This window comes from Equus caballus, chromosome 3, assembly GCF_041296265.1.
Source record: "Equus caballus isolate H_3958 breed thoroughbred chromosome 3, TB-T2T, whole genome shotgun sequence".
NCBI classification, from domain to species: Eukaryota; Metazoa; Chordata; class Mammalia; order Perissodactyla; family Equidae; genus Equus; species Equus caballus.
In genome coordinates this window covers 23,554,981-23,578,054 of record NC_091686.1, presented here as the reverse complement: position 1 = coordinate 23,578,054, position 23,074 = coordinate 23,554,981, and the positions used below count along the sequence as shown (strand labels likewise).

General features: G+C 37.3%; 1 protein-coding gene across 1 annotated transcript in view; it reads left to right on the top strand.

Moving 5' to 3' along the window:
* GLG1 (golgi glycoprotein 1) overlaps window positions 1–23,074 on the top strand; it is a 156,748-nt gene that overhangs the window by 78,869 nt on the left and 54,805 nt on the right. Inside the window, exons 2-4 of the mRNA XM_003364635.5 lie at window positions 7,990–8,022; window positions 14,133–14,219; window positions 18,139–18,354. Coding sequence (XP_003364683.2) covers window positions 7,990–8,022; window positions 14,133–14,219; window positions 18,139–18,354 — 336 coding nt within the window. The remainder of the gene's footprint in view (window positions 1–7,989; window positions 8,023–14,132; window positions 14,220–18,138; window positions 18,355–23,074) is intronic.

Genomic DNA, 23,074 nt, shown 5'->3' with positions numbered 1-23,074 from the left:
TAGTGGCTGCAGCAGTTTACATTCCCACCAGCAGTGTATGAGGGTTCCCTTCTCTTCACACCCTCTCCAACATTTATTGTTTTTTGTCTCAGTGATTATAGCCATTTTAACAGGCATTAAGGTGGTATCTTAGTGTAGTTTTGATTTGCATTTCCCTGATGATTAGTGATGTTGAACATCTTTTCATGTGTTTATTGGCCATCTGTATATCTTCTTTGGGAAAATGTCTGTTCATCTCCTCTGCCCACTTTTTGATCGAGTTGTTTGTTTTTTTATTGTTCACTTGTGTGAGTTCCTTATATATTATGGAGATTAACCCCATTTGGTGGGTTGTCTTTTTGTTTTGATTCTAGTTTCTTTTGCCTTGCAGATTCCCACTTGTTTATTTTTTCTTTTGTTTCCCTTGTCTGAGACGACATGGTATTTGAAAAGATCCTTTTTAGTTTGATGTCGAAGAGTGTACTACCGATATTATCTTCCAGGAATTTTATAGTTTCAGGACATATCTTCAAGTCTTTGATCCATTTTGAGTTTACTTTTGTGTATGGCATGAGATAGTGGTCTACATTCTTTTGCATGTGGCTCTCCAGTTTTCCCAACACCATTTATTGAAAAGACTGTCTTTTCTCTATTGTATGTTCTTGTCACCTTTGTTGAAGATTAGCTGTCCATAAATGTATGGCTTTATTTCTGGGCTTTCGGTTCTGATCCATTGATCTGTGTGCCTGTTTTTGTACCAGTACCATGCAGTTTTGATCACTTGGCTTTGTAGTACATTTTGAAGTCAGGGATTGTCATACCTCTAGCTTTGTTCTTTTTTCTCAGGATCGCTTTAGCAATTTGGAGTCTTTGGTTGCCCCATATGAATTTTAGTATTCTTTGCTCTATTTCCATGAAGAATGTCATTGGGATTCTCAGAGGGATTGCATTGAATCTGTAGATTGCTTTAGATAGTATGGACATTTTAACTAGGTTTATTCTTCAATCCATGCGTAAGGAACCTCTTTCCATCTCTTTATGTCATTATCAGTTTCTTTCAGTAATGTCTTAGCGCTTTCATGGTATAAATCCTTCACCCCCTTGGTTAAATTTATTCCTAGGTACTTTATTCTTTTAGTTGTGATTGCAAATGGAGTTGTATTCTTGAGTGCTCTTTCTGTAAGTTCGTTATTAGAGTATTCAAAAGCAACTGATTTTTGTAAGTTGATTCTGTACCCTGCAACTTTACTGTAGTTGTTAGTTATTTCTATTAGTTTTCCAATGGGTTTTTTGGGGTTTTCTATATATAAGATCCTGTCATCTGCAAACAGCGAGAGTTTCACTTCTTTACTCCTTATTTAGATTCCTTTTATTCCTTTCTCTTGCCTAGTTGCTCTGGCCAAAACCTCCAGTACTGTGTTGAATAAGATTGGTGATAGTGGGCGTCCTTGTCTTGTTCCTGTTCTCAGAGGGATGGCATTCCAATTTTTGCCCATTGAGTATGATGTTGGGTGTGGGTTTGTCATATATGGCCTCTATTATGTTGAGGTAATTTCCTTCTATCCCAATCTTGTTAAGAGTTTTTTTATCATAAATGGCTGTTGGATCTTGTCAAATGCTTTCTCTGCATCTATTGAGGTGATCATGCGGTTTTTATTCCTCAGTTTGTTGATGTGGTGTGTTACGTTGATTGATATGCAGATATTGAACCATCCCTGTGTCCCTGGTGTGAATCCCACTTGATCATGTAGGATCCTTTTGATGTGTTGCTGAATTCAGGTGGTGAAAATTTTGTTGAGGATTTTTGCATCTATGTTCATCAGCTGTATTGGCCTGTAGTTCTCCTTTTTTGTGCTGTCCTTGTCAGGCTTTGGTATCAGAGTGATGTTTGCCTTGTAGCATGCGTTAGGAAGTGTTCCATCCTTCCTAATTTTTTGGAATAGCTTGAGAAGGATAGGTATTAAATCCTCTCTGAAAGTTTGGTAAAATTCCCCAGGAAAGCCCTCTGGTCTTAGGGGTTTATTCTTTGGGATGCTTTTGATTGCTGTTTCAATCTCTTTACTTGTGATTGGTCTATTCAGATTGTCTGTTTCTTCTTAGCTCAGCTTTGGGAGGTTGAAAGAGCCTAAAAATTGATCCATTTCCTCTAGGTTATCCATTTTGTTGGCATATAGTTTTTTGTAGTATTCTCTTATAATCCGTTGTATTTCTGTGGAGTCTGTTGTTATTTCTCCTCTTTCATTTCTGATTTTGTTTATTTGAGCTTTCTCTCTTTTTTTCTTTGTAAGTCTGGCTAGGCGTTTGTCAGTTTTATTTGTCTTCTCAAAGAACCAGCTCTTTGTTTCATTAGTCCTTTCTACTGCCTTTTTTGTTTCAATAGCATTTATTTCTGCTCTGATTTTTATTATTTCTCTCCTTCTCCTGACTTTGGGCTTTGTTCTTCTTTTTCTAATTCAGTTAGGTGTAATTTGAGATTGCTTATTTGGGATTTTTCTTGTTTGTTAAGGTGAGCCTGTATTAGGATGAATTTCCCTCGTAAGACAGCTTTTGCTGCATCCCATATGAGTTGGTATGGTATGTTATCATTTTCCTTTTTCTCCAGATATTTTTTGATTTCTCCTTTAATTTCTTCAATGATCCATTGGTTGGTTGTTCAGTAGTATGTTGTTTAGTCTCCACATCTTTGTCCCTTTCTCAGTTTTTTCCTTGTAATTAATTTCTGGCTTTATAGCATTATGAGCAGAAAAGATGCTTGTTACTATTTCAACTTTTAAAAATTTATAGAGGCTTTCCTTGTTCCCAACATGTGGTCTATCCTTGAGAATGCTCCTTGCATTCTTGAGAAGAATGTGTATTCTGCTGTTTTTGGATGGAGTGTTTTGTATTTTTCTACTAAGTCCAAATGTTCTATCTTTTCACTTAATTCCACTGTTTCCTTGTTGATTTTCTGTCTGGATGATCTATCCATTGATGTGAGTGGGGTGTTGAGGTCCCCTACTATTATTGTGTTATTTTTAATGTCTTCTTTTAGGTTTGTCACTAGTTTCTTTATGAACTTTGGTGCTCCTGTGTTGGGTGCATAGATATTTATAAGCATTATTTCTTCTTGATGGAGTGTCCCTTTGATAATTATATACCGCCCCTCTTTATCTCTCTTTACCTGCCTTATCTTAAAGTCTACTTTGTCTCATATAAGTATTGTGACGCTTGCTTTCTTTTGTTTGCCATTAGCTAGGAGTATCGTCTTCCACCCCTTTACTCTGAGCCTGTGTTTGTCTTTGGAGCTGTGGTGTGTTTCCTGGAGGCAGCAAATTGTTGGATCTTGTTCTTTAATCCATCTTGCCACTCTGTGTCTTTTTATTGGAGAATTCAATCCATTTATATTTAGGATGATTATTGATGTATGAGGGCTTAATGCTGTCATTATATCACCCATTTTCCAATTTTCCTGCATTTCCTTTGTTTCTTGTCCTGTGTGTTTTGGTGCACCCATTGAGTTATGTAGTTTTTTATGATGTGTCTCTTTGTTTGTTCCTTATTTGTATTTTGTGTCTCTATTCTGCCTTTTTGTTTAGTGGCCATCCTGAAGTTTGTATTCAGAATCTCGTGTATAAGATAGTCCGTTTTCCAATGGCCTCTTATTTCCTTAGTCTAAAACGATTCAGTCCCTTTCCTCCTCCCCTCCTAAGTTGTTTTTCTCATATCTTATTCCAACTTGTGTTGTGAGTTTGCAGTTAAAGTGACAAGATTGTGTTTGTATTTGGTGTTTTCCTTCCCTTTAGCCTAATGCTGTAGCTGAATATTTGCTATCCTATTCTGATTCTGTCTACCTTTTCATCTCTTTACTCTGCATTTTGTGACTCCTTTCTCCCTTTTTTTTTTTTTCAGGTATGAGGGCCTTCTTGAGGATTCTTGTAGCAGGGGTCTCCTGGCTACGGAGTCCCTTAGCGTTTGTTTGGGAAAGATTTAATTTCTACCTCATATCTGAAGGATATTTTTTCTGGATAGAGTATTCTTGGCTGAAGATTCTTGTCTTTTGAATGTGTCATTCCATTCTCTCCTAGCTTGTAAGGTTTCTGCAGAGAAGTTTGCTGAAAGCCTGATGTGGGTTCCTTTGTAGGTTATTTTCTTCTGCCTTGCTGCCCTGAGTATTCTTTCTTTGTCATTCATTTTTGCCAGTTTTACTACTATATGCGTGCAGTAGGTCTTTTTACATTGACAAATCTAGGAGATCTTGAAGCTTCTTCCACACATATTTCCCTTCTTTCTCTAGATTTGGGAAGTCCTCTGCTATTATTTCTTTGAACACGCTTTCTGCTCCATTCTCTTCTTCACCTTCTTGAATACCTACAATTCTTATGTTGCATTTCCTCATTGAGTCAGATATTTCTCGGAGACTTTCTTGATTTCTTTTTAGTCTTAGTTCTCTCTCCTCCTCTGTCTGGAGCATTTCAACATGTCTATCTTCGATTATGCTGATTCGCTCCTCTATGATGTCCACTTGAGCATTTGGGGAATCCATATTTTGTTTTATCTCTTCCATTGTGTCTTTCATCTCTAATATTTCTGATTGATTCTTCTTTATGTTTTCAATCTCTTTTGTGAAGTAGCCCCTGAACTCGTTGAATTGTTTCTCTACATTCTCTTTTACCTCGTTGAGTTTTTTCACAATAGCTATTTTGAATTCATTGTCATTTAGCTTACATGTTTCTGTGTCCTCAGGACTGAGTTCTGGGTGCTTGTCGTTTTCTCTCTTGTCTGAAGATTTGATGTAGTGTCTGATGTTGGAAGGTTGGCTCTTTTTCATTCTGATGTTATTTGGTTGCAGTTACAGCCTTTCACCACTGAGTGGGGGTCGAGAGCCACATAGTCTGAGCTGTCCACTTTCAGCCAAGATGGCACAGGGCAGGTGAGGGGAGGGACGCTTTCTCTTGCGTGCAGTCCAGGATTTCTGGATCAGCTCTCACTGTCTGGTCTCCTGGGATCTAGGCTTGATGAGGTCACCTTGCGGCAAAGCTTTCGCCCTGTTAGAAGGCTTTCCTATAAGCTTCAAGGACCTGTGGGAGTCCTGGGTGATCCCAAGGATCCTCGTGATGCCTCCCTCTCTCCTTCCCTCACACATCCTCCCGTGGCAGCAACGACAGTCTTTAGGGGAGGGAATGAAGTTCTCCCTTACCCCGTTCCAGCTCCTCCGAGGGGGGCTCCAGCCTCTCCACCCTCCATTGTGTGGCTGCATGTCTCGCCAAGCTTTTTGTGTTGTTAGAATATCTTCTGTTGGAGTATGGATGTCCCCTTTTGTTGTATGTTGGAGGGGAGAGAGTTCTTGGCATGTTCACTCTGCCATGATGCTGATGTTACTCCACTGCTTTTGTTTCTTGAGATTTCAGTCCTTTAGTTCCTTATCAAATGGTTAAGTGCTAAACCGTAGAGTTTTGTTTTTATACTTTCTCTAGAGTTAACTTGTGCTGGCATTATTCATGTTCCTACTATTTGGGTATACTACTTTATATTTTGCAGGTCTTTGTTCTGTTCCTCTTAACCATTACTGTGTTCTTTGATTCTAAAGATCCTTTTAAATTTCTGAAATTATTTGCAGTTACTCTTAGACTTTCTTTGCAGCTATTCAGTTCTGTGAATCCCAATGGTTTAACGTCATAACCATGTTCTTATGGCATGCCTATTTTGTCATCCTGTCTTTCTGAGTAGAGAAACTAAATCTGGAAAGAAAAAAATTAAAACCCACTTATAGTCGTTTGCAAATCCAGACAGTACAAGAGATGAATACCAAACATGATCTCCAAATTTGTAGTTCATTTGAGTCTCTGGATTATGTCGTTCCTTCATAAAAGACAGTACTCTGTACTTACTAATATATATATAATTCACTAAATTAGATCATAGCTGTTACCAATTGCAACTTAAACATTTTGGAATTTTTATTGTTTCATTTGCTGAGTAGGAATATTAGTTATCTTTTTTTCTTCAAACACCCTTAAAATTTCAAGGGCTTATAATGACAAATATTTATTTTTCTTGCTCATGGCTATGCAGGTTGATTGGGATGATTCTGTCCAGAGTATGGGTTACTTTTAGGTCTCTCCACATGTCTCTTCTCCTTGTACTAGCACCTACCTGGGCATGTTCTTCTCATGAGGAATGGCAAGAGTGTGAGAATACAAGCCAAACCACCCAAGCACATTTAAAAAGTGTCTGCTCATATTACGTCTGGTAAATCCTGCTGGCCAAAGCTAATCAGATGCCTAGCTTAACGTCGGTGGAGCTGGGTATGTACTCAGTCCACAGCAGGAGGCTGTGCAAAATTACAAGGCAAAGGATCTGGATATCAAATCCTGTTAAAGAGGAATGAAAACCTGAAGGAAATAGGCTAATCTACCACTGTAGGGAAGCAAGCCAGTAAAAAAATTATTGATTTGCTAATAATAGGTCTTGTGGATTGTAAACATGACTACACTTTTTTCCATGGGTAGCTTACATCTTATTTGACTACTTTATTTTGAAAATTCTCCAATGCTTTGAATTTCTTTCAAGAGTACTCCTTTAATCCAAAGTTATTGTTTAGTAGAAATGGGTATGAGTAGAGATGGTAGTGATATTAATTGCCTTCTATGCTTTGTTTCAGAAAGAACTAGAAATGCTGATTGAATGGAAAAAATTTAAGGATTAGATTAAAAGTGGATAAGGTGGAAAACTGCCTAAATAAAATAAAGCATTCTTGCTAAGAAACTGTTAAGAGAGATAAATTAAGCACTTGGAATTGAAGTGGAGGGGAAGTGAGTTAAGCTAAATTAACTCAGTATGGAGGCTGATTTCTGAGACCCAGAAAGGCAGTAAAACATCTATTCTTACTTAGATGAGTAGGAGGAAAGTTCAAAAGTGATAGGTTATAATCCTGTGATTGCCTAGCAATCTAATTAAAGTCAGTTTTAATATAATATTTTATAAGTAAGTACAGAACGAGTTTATATTTAGTATTAATGCCTGCTAAATCCTGAAGTAGAATTAATAGTTTCCTAAAAACCTTTTTCTTCCTGAAGTAATGCTAGATGTGGCTGCTTAATTTGTTAATATTTACTATTTTCTTTATTTCTTTATCTTTACCTTGGATAGAATCCTTTATTTTGAAAATGGTACCATTTACAACCTAAATTGGTAATTTCTCATAGAAAGTACACAGAATTCACTTCGTTTGAACTGGTTGGAGTGCTATGGAAACTCAAAGGAAATGGTGCTTTATTATGATGTATATTATTACAATTGTATCTCCTTTAACGGTATGAACAAGGAAGCTAAGGATGTGTATTGCAAAGCTATGCGATATTAGGCATCACCTTAGCCCACCCTTTTTCATCATGGAATCTAAAGTTTGTTGTATCTCTGGTACATGTACCTGGCTTTACAAAGCAAATGTATTCATGGGACTATATATATAATTTCTGGGGTTTTTTAACTTTCTAGTTTTAATTATAGACTTGAAAGATTATGGACTCACAAGAAATTACAAACATTGCACATAGAGGTCCTGTGTACCCTTCACCTAACTTCCCCTAATGGTCACATGAGACTTATTTTTAAATCATTGGCAGACTTTCTTTGCCCTCTTTAATAAGTGTATATTTTTTTTGGATACTTAGCTTTCTTTAAAAAAGAACACCTGTGTTGTGCCTGATCCTCTTTAGCTTTCAGAAATATTAGGAAATGTCATGTAAGGATCATTATGTCACTATTGCTTTATCTCTTTAGCAGATTGTTCTCTGTCTTCCCCCATTTCCAGATTGTACCATTGATTGGGAAGGGAGTATGTCTCATCTACTTTTCTGATATATTCCTCCCCAGCAATCTAAAAGATATATAAGCCATTTTCTGCTCCTTATATTGAACAAACATATTCAGTTGAATATTCAGAGTTCTTGTTTTGAGTTTATTTTGGTGGTGTTTGAAAACTTGAGAGGGTTTTTTTTTTAACCTCATCTCTTCTTTTTTTCCTTTTAGCCTGAAAATGAAATTTCTTCGGACTGCAATCATGTAAGTATGGATTTTCCATAATTCACCATATGTGTTTTATATATATAGTGACAGACTTTGGGGTGCTTTTCCTGTTGTTCTGGGAAACATTATGTTTTCTTAAGTTCTCTTAATCTTAACAAGAGGGTGATAAACTTTGTTTAAGGGCATGGTAAAATCTACAGATATCATTCCATTGTAGAAATTGGCAGCTTCTGCCAAATAATATTTATGCACTTGAAACTTAAATTTTTCTTCAGTTACTGCTACCATATGAAAATGATTGTTTCTCTGCTTGTGAAGTTTACTACTTTAGAATTCTGTATTTTAAAGTTATTTTGTTTAGTTATACTGTCATCTATGTGCTGAACACTGTAGTAGAAACTAGAGGCATGTAGAGAAACACTTTGAAGATACAGACATGTGTTAGAGTTAGCACATAAGAACTCCAGGGATAGACTATGATTAATATGTTAAAGGTTTCGTATATATAGATAGATAACTATAATTAATACACTAAAAGTCATATGTATATATCCATATTATATAAAGTATAACATTAAAAGGAGACTGACGTGAAATCACACCTATGCAACAAGTGCTCAGTACTGTGATAGAAGTCTGTACAGAGCAGAGTGGTAACACAAAAGTGAATTTTAACCAGGTGGCTTGATGTCAGGAAAGATTTAATAGTGGGGGTGATACTTGAGCTGGGTGTTAAAAGAGGTTGTATATCTGACAGTACTGGAAGAAATCACTCAGTCACAGTGTAGAAGGTAGTTTGGACAGGAGACTGCGATAACAGAAGCAGCTTTGCAGCTTAGGTTCACTACTTATTCTAAAGAAGATCTGGATGGGCAGATTTAAAGTCAAAATCAAACCGTGAGAGTACTAGAAGAAAACACACACAGAAGAAAGGTTTTTCTGAATATGATACAACCTCAAAAAATATTAAAAAGAAAAAAGATTGATAAATGTGATTGCATTAAAAAACTCAAAAAAGATTTGAGGTTTTTCCTTCAGGAAAGTTATGTAAATTATGAAAAAGTATTTGCAATGCAGATGAAGAGACTACATTCTCTAGTAGAAAGTGCTGCTAATAAATATAGACAACAACATGATTATTAATAAATATAGACATATTAATATGTATATTATATTAATATACATATTATATAATATATAATATACATATTATATATTATATATAATATACATATTATATTATATTAATATACTATATTAATAAATATAGACAACAACAACATGAATAGACTTCATAGGAAAAGAAAAAGAAGTCCAATAGACAACAAAAAAATTGATTCTCCCTCATAATTAAGAGCATGAAAATTAAAAGAGGGGCCGGCCCAGTGGCGCAGTGGTTAAATGTGCACCTTCTGCTTTGGTGGCCCGGGGTTCACTGGTTCAGATCCCAGGTACGGACATGGCACTGCTTGGCAAGCCATGCTATGGTAGGCGTCCCACATATAAAGTAGAGGAAGATGGGCACGGATGTGAGGTCAGGGCCAGTCTTCCTCAGCAAAAAGAGGAGGATTGGCAGCAGTTAGCTCAGGGCTAATCTTCCTCAAAAAAATAAAAATAAATAAATAAATAAATATTTTAAATCCCAAAATCTTTCAGAGAGAGAAAAAAATAAAGTACTGGGAATTTGAATAATATTATACTTCTTATCAGCATTATTAGAAGCTAGAAGACAGTAGATCAGTGCCTTCCAAATTTTGAGTAAAAATGATATCCCATCAAGATAATGTAAAATAAAGGCATTTCAGACATGTGATTTTTCGAAACATTTCCAAGCCATCCATGTTTTCTCATACAGCTACTGGAGGGTGTGCTTCCACCTTCCACAATGAAGCAATACACCAAGACAGAGAAAGATAAAGAATCTAATAATTAGTGAATCAACATAGGAGCAAAAGCAAAGGAAATTCTAAGGATGACACCTGTACAAAGGCCTGCTAAACAACCAGTCCTGGGGCCAGCCCAGTGGCGCAGCAGTTAAGTGCACACATTCCACTTCGGCAGCCCTGGGTTCACCGATTCGGATCCCGGGTATGGACGTGGCACCACTTGGTACGCCATGCTGTGGCAGGTGTCTCACATATCAGGTAGAGGAAGATGGGCACGGATGTGAGGTCAGTGCCAGTCTTCCTCAGCAAAAAGGGGAGGATTTGTGGCAGATGTTAGCTCAGGGCTAATCTTCCTCAAAAAATAGGTAAATAAATAAACAAAAAACAAAAAAAACACAACCAGTCCTGACTGAAGCAGGAAGGTGGAAGACTCCAAGAGCAATGTCTGACCTGAGAGATTACCTGATGCGTTTGAACATTTTGTGGAGTTTATCTTTTCATAAAGAGATTGGGGATTAATTAGTAGTGGGTATATAGAGAAATAGACCTATGAAATAAATGACTGCTAACTATATGACAAACTAAAAGTTGTAAGGAAAGAAATATAATAATATTCTATATAGCTCAGTATATATAATTATTTACAGAGTCAATAATGTAAATACTGAATATTTAACAGCATTCTGATTTAGCTTTCTGTGAGAGGATTGGGTTCAGCAAGAAGGTTGTAAGAGTTTATTCCTTCTATAGTGTAAAGCTACTGTAGGATACCGAAAACTGACAAGTCAAGAAATAGCAATTTAGTTTAAAAATATGGAGGTAATTACCATAAGAAAAAGCTAAAAGAATTTAAAGTGTTTGCCTCTGGGGAGTGGGTAGGAGTTTAGAAAGGGACTTGACAGCGAACTACTTGTTTTGATTTTTTTAACTACCTTTATAGAACTGTTTGACCAAACAGATAATTTTGATTTAAAATTTCTAGGGATAAATGGAAGAGTAAGTAGATAAAATGAGCTATAGACTGTACTTTCTGGGAGCTTCTTTGTGAAGGAAGAATTTTACTTTGCCCTCCACATCCACATCTTGCCATTACTCTCTTCTAAATATATCAGATACACCCCTTCCCATCCACGTCAGTTCTTGCCTTTTGACTGGTCTACTAACCTCCCTCCATCTAGCCCTTCTTTACACTGTGACCAGAGTTGATCTTCTGAGTTCTCTGGTTAAAATTATCCACTAGCTTCCCATTTCCTTTAAGATAAAGCTTCGTTTTTTAAATATAAGCTATAATATTCAATATGATCTAACCCCCCCCACCACCTCCCTCCACCCCCTTTCATACCCTCAGCTCTGGCCATTCTGAGCTCCATGTGATTCCTAGAAGTTATCATTGTTCTTTCTGTCCTTTTTACCTTTGCATCCTGGAACCCCCAATCTCCCTCAGTTCATTTGACAAAATTCCTTCTTATCCCTGGCGATGGCGCCCTGTGTAATTTGACCACTGTCAGCACCACCTATCCCTCTGACACCTTCAATGAGATGTATTCTTCCTGTGTGTTGCCATAACCTCCTTCTGTTACCACATTTATCACACTCTATTTTTATAGCTTATTTTCTTCCTAGTCTGACTTTTCCTTCTTTTGTCTCCCGTGGTTGAGCTTCTCAAATGCAGAGACAGTGGCTTTTTTTTTCCTTCACCTTTCTCAACTCTGTCACGTAGGAGGGTACTCGGATTACAGTAGTTACTCAATACATGTTTGGGAGAGGGTGAGGAACGGAATCTATCTATCCATCCCTATATCTATCCATCTAATCTATGATAGATAGATTCATAGATGAACGTCTTAAATTTAAGGAAATTGAAACTGAGTTATATCTTGTAAACCAATAGCACTTACTGTCAAATTGCAGTTATTTTTCTTATTTATAACCACTCAGGAAAGGACACTATTAAATATGGTATAAGTAATCAACTCTTAATGATCAAGTGTATGTATTTATTTTCTAGCGGAAAATGTATTGGTGGCAACCTGTGTTGAATTCCCTTTTTACTTATATTCCTGAAAGAGAATAAGAATGTATTAATAGGTCATATTAAAAATGAAAGACTAGAAAGTTGATTAATGATTGTCAAAGGATGGAAGTAGGGAGGATGGGCAGCAACAGAATGGGTATGGGGTTTCTGTTTGGGATGATAGAATGTTCTAGAATAGATGGTTGTGGTGGTTGCACAACTTTGTAAATATACTAAAAACCACTAAATTGTACAATTTAAAATGATAAATTTTATGGTATGTGAATTAAATCTAAAAAATAAAAAAAGACGAGAGGTAGAATATTTTAGCATTTAAAAATACTGTCATTTTGGGAGGAGTGCTGTTCATAAGGAAATTTATATCTGTTATCAGAATAAAGTTCCAAATTAAAAGTTGAAGACATTGAAAAGATCTAAATTATTATCTAAATGGCTATTGATAGGAAATCTATTTCTGGTCCAATCACAGGACATCTGAGTTTGCATTAGATAGAGGAAGTATTCTGTGGTTTGTGTTTATAATTTTACTAACATTTGTTGCTGTCTATTCTAAATCCTAAAGCTACCAGATAGCTTTTCTTTTTCTTTCTTTTTTTTTTTTTTTACAAGAGAAATGGGATTGAGTCAGGTACAAGTCACTCAAGAAGGAAGAAGTATTTTAATCTATCTTTGGTTTGATGTCCACAAAGAATTAGGATGGTCTGAATTTTGAAAAAAGAGCATTGCTTTAATTTTACAATATAAAATTTAATGACCGTGTAGTACTTACTTAATTCATAGATAATAGTAAAATGTATTTGTCTAAATTCTTACCTTGTCTTTTGAATCATTGGATTAATTGCTGCTTCTCAGGAGCTAGGAGGCCCAGGATTCCTTCAGTTAGAACTATGCTTCTCCTATATCCATTTTCAGTTTGGCCTCATATATCCTATTGGTTGAACTTGTCATTCATCATGGCATAGGTTTGTTTATTCGTTCATCTATTCAGCAAATATTTATCGATGCCTGTGTGTTCCATACACTCTTCTGGGCACTGGGTTTACAGGGGTGTACAAGGCAGAAGTCCCATCCTCTTAGAGCTTTCATTATAAATGGAGACCAGATTCTACTCTTTTTTTCTAAAAATTGACTTACTGATGATAGTTGAGAGATTAGAACATTTTCATTTTCCTTTTTTTTTTTTCTGAGAGAGGAGAAGAAATCTAGTCATCCTTCATAGTTTGTCTCTTCACAAAATCTTCCTCAGCACTCCTATACAGAATTAACTGCTTGTTTGTTTGTTGTTCCTAATGCTCTTTATATATGTCTCTGTTTTACTTATAAAAAACAGATCTGGTCATGTCACCCCCTTGCTGTCCCTTCAGTGACTCTCCATTATTCTTGGGTTAAAGTTCAAACATGGCTCACGGGGGCTTTATGATCTGGCTCTAGCCTGCCTCTCCAGAGTCAACAGTCCTCCACTGGACTTTTAGTCCCCTAATACACCCTCCTTCCCATTTGGGTGAGTTTCCACGCATGCTGTTTCATTTACTTAAAACGGTCTTCTGCTTACCCGTTTAATATGATTAACTCCTACTTATCTTTTAGCTTTTTGTACTTTCTCTGGTAAACCTTCCTTGACCAAAACCTCCCCCCACCACCCCGCCCCAGTCCGGGGTACTGCTCCCCTGTGCTGCTGTGGCAGCTTGTGTTGCCGTTAACCAGATGCTTAATCACGCTTAATAGGGCCATGGACCATAGCCACCACTGGACAGTCTTTGTCTTTCTCCTCTTATTTTATCCCACAGTTCCTAACACAGTACATACTCAGACATTTGCTTCTGTTTCCTGTGATAGCCTATGAAGCCCCTTGAGGTTAGACTCTGTGTGGTACAGCATAATAAGCTAAGCAGATGTTTGAGTGAATCAGTGAATGCTTGATTGTGTTGATTGATTATATATTTTTCTTGACTTTTTAATGACTGAATTCATAGCTTTAAGAAAATTGTCCTTAAGTAAAAAAAGAAAAAAGTATGTCTGAAGGGTAGTGTTTTTATTTTGTCTGCATGTTTTTTTCCTTTTATCTGTAAATTTGATGACATTTTATCTTTTCTGTTTTAACTGAAGTGTGAATGTGCTTTATCTGACTCTGTGTAATAGCTTTTATCATTTATAGTGGTCATTGATGATAAATTCCATAGTATTCTAACTGGAGTTTTTTTGTTTGTTTTTTCTCTTCTACCTAGTTGTTGTGGAATTATAAACTGAACCTAACTACAGATCCCAAATTTGAATCTGTGGCCAGAGAGGTTTGCAAATCTACCATATCAGAGGTAGGTTGTGAAAGTATTTTGTGGGTATTGAATGACGTAGATGAGAAAATTACATCTGTTGACCAACCAGTCATTAAACGAGGAATGACTGACTCAGTTACGTTACTTTTCTTGAAATTCACATCTGTGTTGCTTGAGAGATAGACCAAGAATGGGGATGTAATTCTTTTTGTTAATGTTTATCTACATTTACATTAGATGCTGTTGATTCAGACAAACTGGAAATCAGGCTCTGTTGGTCACCAAACAGAGAATACAACTGCTCTGTCATCGGTGCTGCTCTCACACATTTTACAATCTACTTATGTCTGAGGCATACCAAAATGGCCTCCCCAGGAAGCTTATAAACATTCCTAAGTGTTTTGGCTATCCACTTGGATCAATTGAACCATAGAGGCATACGCTTCAAATAATAGGAGTTAGTATTAAAAAGATTTGTAACAAGATTATGTATAATATTATAAATGGATATTGAGTATAAAGACAAAAATCATGAAAATGTATAACATTGTGTGCATGCTAATTGGGGAGATTTTTCAATTATTTCTCTTGGCTCAATGTAAACAATAAATAGTATTAGTGAAAGTTGTGGTATTGGATTTTTTTTTTTTTTTTTAAAGTTTGGCACCTGTTGGGCTGGCCTGGTGGCACAGCGGTTAACTGCACATGTTCTGCTTTGGCGGCCCTGGCTTCGCCAGTTCGGATCCCAGGTGCAGACATGGCACTGCTTAGCAAGCCTTGCTGTGGTAGGCATCCCACATATAAAGTGGAGGAAGATGGGCACAGATGTTAGCTCAGTGCCAGTCTTCCTCAGCAAAAAGAGGAGGATTGGCAGCAGATGTTAGCTCAGTGCTAATCTTCCTCAAAAAAAAAAAAAAGTTTGGCACCTGAGCTAACATCTGTTGTCAATCTTTTTTTTCCCCATCTTCTTCTCCCCAAAGCCCACCAGTACATAATTGTATATTCTAGTTGTAGGTCCCTCTGGTTGTGCTATGTGGGGCGCCACCTCATCATCTTGATGAGCGGTGCCATGGCTGCACCCAGGATCCAAACCGGTGAAACCCTGGGCCGCCAAAGCAGAGCACGCTAACTTAACCGCTCGGCCACAGAGCCAGCCCCTGAAATTTTTATTTTATTTTATTTTAATTTTTGGAATTAGTAATAGAAATTCCAGAAAGCCAGAGATTTCTGTATACTGAAGTATAATAATCACAGAGAAAGTAGTTGCTGTTTTTCCACTCAAAGTTAATAGTCATAGATCTTATAACATATTGATCTGTCCTCAAACTGACCCTATTGATGACTTGACTTAAGTCAGGACCCCTTTCTCCTGAGCCTTCCAGAAGACCTACTCCACTCAGATAAGCCCTCAGCTTGTGTTCCTCACTTAACGTCATTATGGGATCTTGTAGAACCTTTCTTCCTCAAACTTTCTAATACTGGATCAGGTATATTTTATTCTTTTAAAGCAATGACCCTTCTTATTTACCTTGGTGTATCTGTGAAAGATTGATCTTTAGCTTCTACCTTCAATATTCTGTATCTCACACTCCTTTAGCTAGCTATATAACTAGCTATACATACCAATTTGATTGCCATGTGGAAATTTAGCTCAGAGTATATGCAGATTCACCTGAATAATTACCCTCTTTGTTGGCTTATTATATGTGTATCTGTATCTGTTATAAGGCTGGCTTTCTTATCATGTATATGTAATGATGGCCCTCTTGTAACCTTTTGGAGTATTGTGGTTTTGTAAAAGATTCAAGAAACAAGGGCACTTCTCCCTCCCTAGAGGGAGATTATAGTAGAGTCTGGAAAATTAAGTATCAGAAAGAACACAGTGGCTAACAAAACATCTTGTTCTACATCTCCTTCTTATCTTCTTCCTTAATTTTGGAATCCTACTTCCAAGGAGAAAAACAACATCACAAGAATAGCTGCAAACTGCCAACCAAGCTTTTTATTTACTCTCCGAGATTGAGCCAAATACTGCCCCCTTTCCTCCTGTCTCATGTCAGAAATAGAGTGACTACAGCATTTTTCTAATGTACCTTGTGAATCTGCTCCCCAGCCCCTTCAGAGTTTACTCCTGTTCGTAGATATGTTGATGATTTAATGCTATTTTTTGCTGTTAATTTTACAAGTCTTATTAAACTTCTATTCAATAGGATGGTTGAAGAAAAGCATAAACTTCTAATTCAAATACTACACTTCATGTAATTGGTGGTAAACTGAAATACAAATAGGTACTATATCTCTGTATTTCAGTAAAACCTCAAGTGATTAAAGCTAAATATACATTTAACTTCTTATTGGGGCTCCAACTCAAAATCTGCTCTTGCTTTTTCTTCAGATTTTTAAACTGTTGATTGCCCAGTATCAGGGCCTGTATGAATTCTTCTCCTTCATTAAGTTTTAAAATCAAATGTCTGCCACTAGTCCTATTTTTTTATACAGGACTTTTTCCATGGTTGAATCGCAAATGCTCAGATTTTCACGCAGCCATTCCTCCTTTTACTTTTGAAACTTAACTCTGTTTTGCTGAAAAACAACCCACCTTTTTAGGCATCACAAAAGAAGATTCCAGGTTAAGCTGAAAGAATTGCGTTAATCTTGAGTGTTGAGATGTCTGCTGCCTCTTGAAGCCAGTATGGGACTGTTTACTTAAATTCCCAAGTTTATTTCTTTAAAAGTAAACAGTTTTCTGTCTTGAACCGAGTTTTTAACTTGATCTGGATTTAGATGTGAAGAGACCTAGTGGCCTATAGGATAATTGATGTGTGGTATGTATGCCCTTCACCCAGTGCCTTTTGGAAAAGGAGGTTGTATGTGTTTTGTCCTGTTTACATATTTACATTACAGTAGGTAGTGCAGTGGTAGAGAATGGTCTGCATTGATTTAAAAATACCAATAAATCATTGTCTTCTGTGTTAAAAATAAACATTTACATTTGGCTCCTTCCTTTTGTCAAAACTTCCTTTTGTTTCTTTTTAATTTCTCCAAGTGCAGTAGGAGAAACAACCTTCTCGCTTTATAATTCAAGCTTATAGCCCTATAAGTAGATTTCACTTGTTTATGCATGAATTTCAGCATTTTTTGGCTAGTTTGCTTTATGAGCACTCGTGGTTTGGGATGAACTCTGCAGGAACACTAACCACTCTGTGCTTGACCCACTAGATCGTATGTCTAAACCACCCAAATTAGGTTTACTGTGGCCTTCCGCTTCCCAAACCTCTCAGCAGGCTGCAGTGAACATCATCTTAAACATGTTTCTGTTCCAGACCACAGTGGTGAAGCTGGGATTCTGCTAAGTTCAAAAACACATGTCCAAATCCATAGTTATTTCAGAACACATTAATGTCGTGTCAAGAAGTGATATTATGCCTTCCCTCCTCCCTCCCTTTGGCCATTAGGTTTACCAGCAGTAACAGTTTTCTGTGTAGCTTGGCTTGGGACGTGCAACTAGACCAATTCTGCACCTGTTTTCCAGACATGTTCTCTAGATTAATCTCCTCACTATCCATTGCATTTTTTGCATAGATAGAGGGACTTCTCAGTAGAACTATTCTAAAGCTGTAGATGTTAAAAGCTCTTTTAAATTATATCTCAGTAAAGCTGAAATTTTTTAAAAAGCTCTTTTTACTCTATTTAAACCTGAGTTCTACCTAAGCATTTGTTTATGGATATATTTTCTTGCAAAACACGTTAATCAGGTATTTCTTAGAAGGCTCAACCATCTGAGAGGGCGTGGCACACTATTTCCTTTACAATAAATGTATTTCTAAGTGTTTCCTTTTCTCTTCCAAGTATAGAGTTGGGTAATCAACAAGAAAATATCAGACATTGTCTGTTTTGTAAAGGTTATTTGATATGAGAATAGAATACTTGTGTAAAATAGCCACTTTCTTTTGAGCAGATTAAAGAATGTGCTGATGAACCAGTTGGAAAAGGTTATTTGGTTTCCTGCTTGGTGGATCACCGAGGCAACATCACTGAGTACCAGTGTCACCAATACATCACCAAGATGACGGCCATCATTTTCAGTGATTACCGTCTAATCTGTGGCTTCATGGATGACTGCAAAAATGACATCAATATTCTGAAATGTGGCAGCATTCGGCTTGGAGAAAAGGTACTTACTGCGCTGGCTTCACCAAAGGGGTCTTACAAACTTTATAAGTGAACAGCTTTGTATAATTGGTGTGGTAAAATTTAGGGCTAGAGGTGGCCTTAAAGTTGAGGTCCAGACAGCCCCAAGATCTAAAGCTAGTGGACCTGTGAATGCATTTCATCTGTTTGTAACAAAGTGTTTCAGCACTGTAGAGGGAAGTAGAGAAATTTATATCTGCTAAGAGTGGTGTTATCCTCAAAATACTAAACCATTTGCTAGTTACCTATAATGTTCCTCTTGAAAAGCATTTTGAGGTTCTGTGGGAAAAGTAGTTGGATTAGAAGAGATTTGAGTTCTCTAACCTTTCTCTGCATATATCTCACTGTTGCCATAAAAAATTACTTAGTAAGCACACCACTACAAAAGAAAATTTAAGATATGTGAAGGTATTTTTACCTTGTTAGAAGAAAGGTACTCTATAAATGTGACATGTTGTCTTCATTTCAGAAGAACTAGTTTTAGTAAAGACAGAAAATAACTACCTAGCTAGTTTCTTCTTCCTTGTTTGTGTCTGATCTTATTTTGTCCTTGTTAGTCTGTTGTCCAGAAGGTCACAGTGGACGTTTGGCCAGGTTTGTTCTGAATTTGTTAGCTCAGCGAAAATGAAAGAAACTCTTGAGAAGTAACAGATGCCAGTGGGAGAGGTAGTCTGAGATCTGTGTATGGCATCAGCTATTTATTACCACTGCTCATTAATCTGATGTTTAGGAAATATGAAGGAAAATAAAATCCATTTGTCTCTTTGCCCTCTATTTGTTCATTGCACCATGGTTTGCAGGCTTCCGTCACTGACAAAGGGGACATAGTGTTGGAATGCTGGAAATTCATATACTGGTTCAAATGAAGGGTTTAGTGCTGGGTATTGTCTGGCTGTCACCAAATACCCTTTCCTTTATACCAGCACAGGGCTCTGGCCATTTCACACAGCATTCTCAGTTGATCTTGAGAGCACTGTGAACTTGACATACACCTTTCAGGCAGCTAAAGAAGGGCCAGTTTTAATAAAGAATGTGGATTTTTTTTCCTCTGCAGCAGACTCTAGAAATGGCACAAACCACTCAAGTCATCCTGAAAATTCAGGAAGTTCCTCTGACTTTCTTTAGGGTGTGGGAGATTATATTCAATTCTAAACCTGACTCCTTTTAAACTCTTCACATAAGTGTTCCAGACACTTTGCAGGAATCAGGGATGACACTTTTTCGTATTTATGATGAATGAAAGCTAATCTCTGATTAGCTTCCCACTAGCAGTCTGAATTGTCAGTATAAAACGTGCTTTCAGCTGTGTGTGTGAGCTCCTCAGTCTGCAGTGACTGAGACCATTGCAGGAAGTAGTAGTGCTAGAGGCCAAAGACATGAGAGGGAGGCTTGTTTTTTCACCTTTGTTAAAATAACAAAAAATGTTTCTATGGACTATCAAAATGCACATCTTTGTCATTTTTATCTTTTGCTATACCTACCAGTTAGGTGAATTTCTCTTTATACCAGGCCCTCACCCTAGCATCAAAAGCTTTCCTGTACTTTGGTGACAGTGTGATGGGCTCATGCCTGTGCTTCTGAAAAAGCATGTTCCCTCCTATATAATTTGCTCTGGTCCTACAGCCAAGTTTAAAAATGAGGAAGGCATGTTCTAAGCCTTTCTTTGCCTTTTCCAACTATAGTTTACTTCTCTGAAGCCAGTTACTTAGATATGAAAATTATCCTGAAAATTAATGAATCACCTTCTGACCACAGAAGAGAACAGGCTCATCAATTCCAAATTTGTTGCCTCTGAAGCTTGAAAATTCCTCATGACTTGCTGTGAACAGACCTCCTCTAAAGGGCAGAGGCAAGAAGTCATGGTTAATCTGTTTGTCCCTGCCTCTGTATGAACGTAAAAATGTCATGATTTTGAAACGATAACAATTTTTTTCAAAACGTTAATATATGTAAATTTTAGAACAAAGATTATATATTAATTAAACCTACAGAATCCTATTTACAATCACGTAAAAAGAATAAAATACCTAGGAATAAATTTAACCAAGGAGGTGAAAGATCCATATACTGAAAACTATAAGACATTATTGAAAGAAATCAAAGAAGACATAAAGAAATGGAAAGGTATTCCATGCTCATGGATTAGAAAATGAACATACTTAAAGTGCCCCTATTACCTAAAGCAGTCTACAGATTCAGTGCAATCCCAATCAGAATCCCAATGACATTCTTCATGGAAATTGAACAAAGAATCCTAAAATTTTATGGAAAAATAAAAGACCCCAAATAGCCAAAGCGATCTTGAGAAAAAGGAACAAAGCTGGAGGTATCACACTCCTTGAATTCAAAATATACTACAAAGCTATGGTAACCAAAACAGCATGGTACTGGCACAAAAACAGACACGAGATCAAAGGAACAAAATTGAAAGCCCAGAGATAAAACCACACATCTACAGCTAGCTGATCTTCAACAAAGGGGCCAAGAAGATACAATGGAGAAAGGAAAGTCTCTTCAGTAAAGATGTAGGGAAAACGGGACAGCCACGTTCAGAAGAATGAAAATAAACCATTATCTTATACCATACACAAAAATTAACTCAAAATGGATTAAAGACTTGAATGTAAGACCTGAAAACATAAAACTCTTAGAAGAAAATATAGGCAGTACACTCTTTGACACTGGTCTTAGCAGTATCCTTTTGAATACCAGTCTAATCAGGCAAGGGAAAACAAAGGAAAAAAAAACAAATGGGACTACATGAAAGTAAAAAGCTTCTGCACTGCAAAGGAAACCATCAACAAAACAAAAAAGACAACCCTCCAACTGGAAGAAAATATTTGCAAATCACATATGCAACAAGGGGTTACTTTCCAAAATATATGAAGAACTCATACAACTCAACAACAGAAAAATGAACAAGCAAATTAAAAAAATGAGCAGAGGATCTGAACAGGCATTTTTCCAAAGAAGATATACAGATGGCCAACAAGTACATGAAAAGATGTTTAACATCACTAATTATTAGGGAAATGCAAATCAAAACTACAATGAGAATGGCTGTAATTACTGTCAGAATGGCTATAATTACCAAGACGAAAAAAATAACAAATGCTGGAGAGGATGTGGAGAAAAGGGAACCCTCATACACTGCTGGTGGGAATGCAAACTGACGCGAACAGTATGGAGGTTTCTCAAAAAATTAAACATAGAAATACCATACGATCCAGCTATCCCGCTACTGGGTATTTATCCAAAGAACTTGAAATCAGTGATCCAAAGAGATTTATGTAGCCCTGTGTTCACTGCAGCATTATTCACAATAGCTGAGACGTGGAAGCAACCCAACTGCCCACTGACTGATAAATGGATAAAGATGTGGGGTGTGTATATATATATATATACACACACACACACACATGCACAATGGAATACATACTCAGCCATAAAAAAAAGGCAAAATCATCCCATTCGCAACAACATGGATGGACCTTGAGAATATTATGTTAAGTGAAATAAGCCAGACAGAGAAAGGCAAACATCACGTGATTTCACTCATATGTGGAAGATAAACAAACTCATGGATAAAGAGAACAGATTAGTGGTTACCAGAGGGGAAGGAGGTTGGGAGGTGGTTTTAAGGGGTAAAGGGGCACATATATGTGGTAATGGATAAAAGTTAGACTATTGGTGGTGAGGATGATGCAGTCTATACAGAAACTGATAAATAATAATGTACACCTGAAATTACACAATGTTATAAACCATTATGACCTCAATAATACAACTTTCAAAAATAAGAAAAAGAATAAAAGCCAAACTCAAAAAAAAAAAAGAAGAATGTAGAATATCAGATTTTGAGAGATAGGAATAGTTCTGTAGAGTGCTGATTGAAGGATCACAGAATATGTGGGTAAATAAACTTTTCAAATAAGAAGAAAAGAAACCTGCAGATTTCCAGACTCCACCCTGAAAACCGTATTCAGTTAGGAGTGGTGTGGGTGCTGGGGATGTCTAGTTGTCCTAAGAGCCCAGGTGGGTCTCTGCCTCATGTTTGGGATTCGCCAACCTATCTGACTCCCCCAGTAACCACAAGTCTGCCTCAGTCACACCAAGTCTCAGAGAGAGATTCTGAGGTTCTAATTTCCAGTACTGGGCAGTGGGGTCACTGCAAGAAGAGGCATTAGTGGTCTTTTGTGGGTTAACTGAGACTCACAGTGCGAACTTGCTAGGAACCGCAGGGTGTACGCCCCCGCTCCTCTAACCCAGGTTGGGGAAACTTCTTAAGTTATCAGCACTTTCTCTGGCCTTGAAGGTGTGTGTTGGGGGAAGGAGCCACAGTCTTGCTGCTGTGGCCCTGAGAACCAGTGTGCTGTCCACAGGTTGGGTGATTTTACCCGGGCCTGAGGGCTACGAGCTGCTGACAGTGTCCCCTTCTGTTCTGGGCTGAAAAGTACGTGGGCCTGGGATACAGGCCCAAACACTGCTCTTTCCTCTCTGCTGATTTTCTCCCACCCTCACTCCCCAGCACCAACTGTCCCCTTACCTGCTGAGAGAGGCGTTCCACTGGGAACAGCCAGCACCTCATTGCCATGGCACACAGCACTCAGTGAGCTGTTTAGCATCTACATCAGATCACTTCACTACCCTGTTCAAATCCCTCCCGTGACTTCCCGTCACATTTAAGACAGGATGCTCTCCTC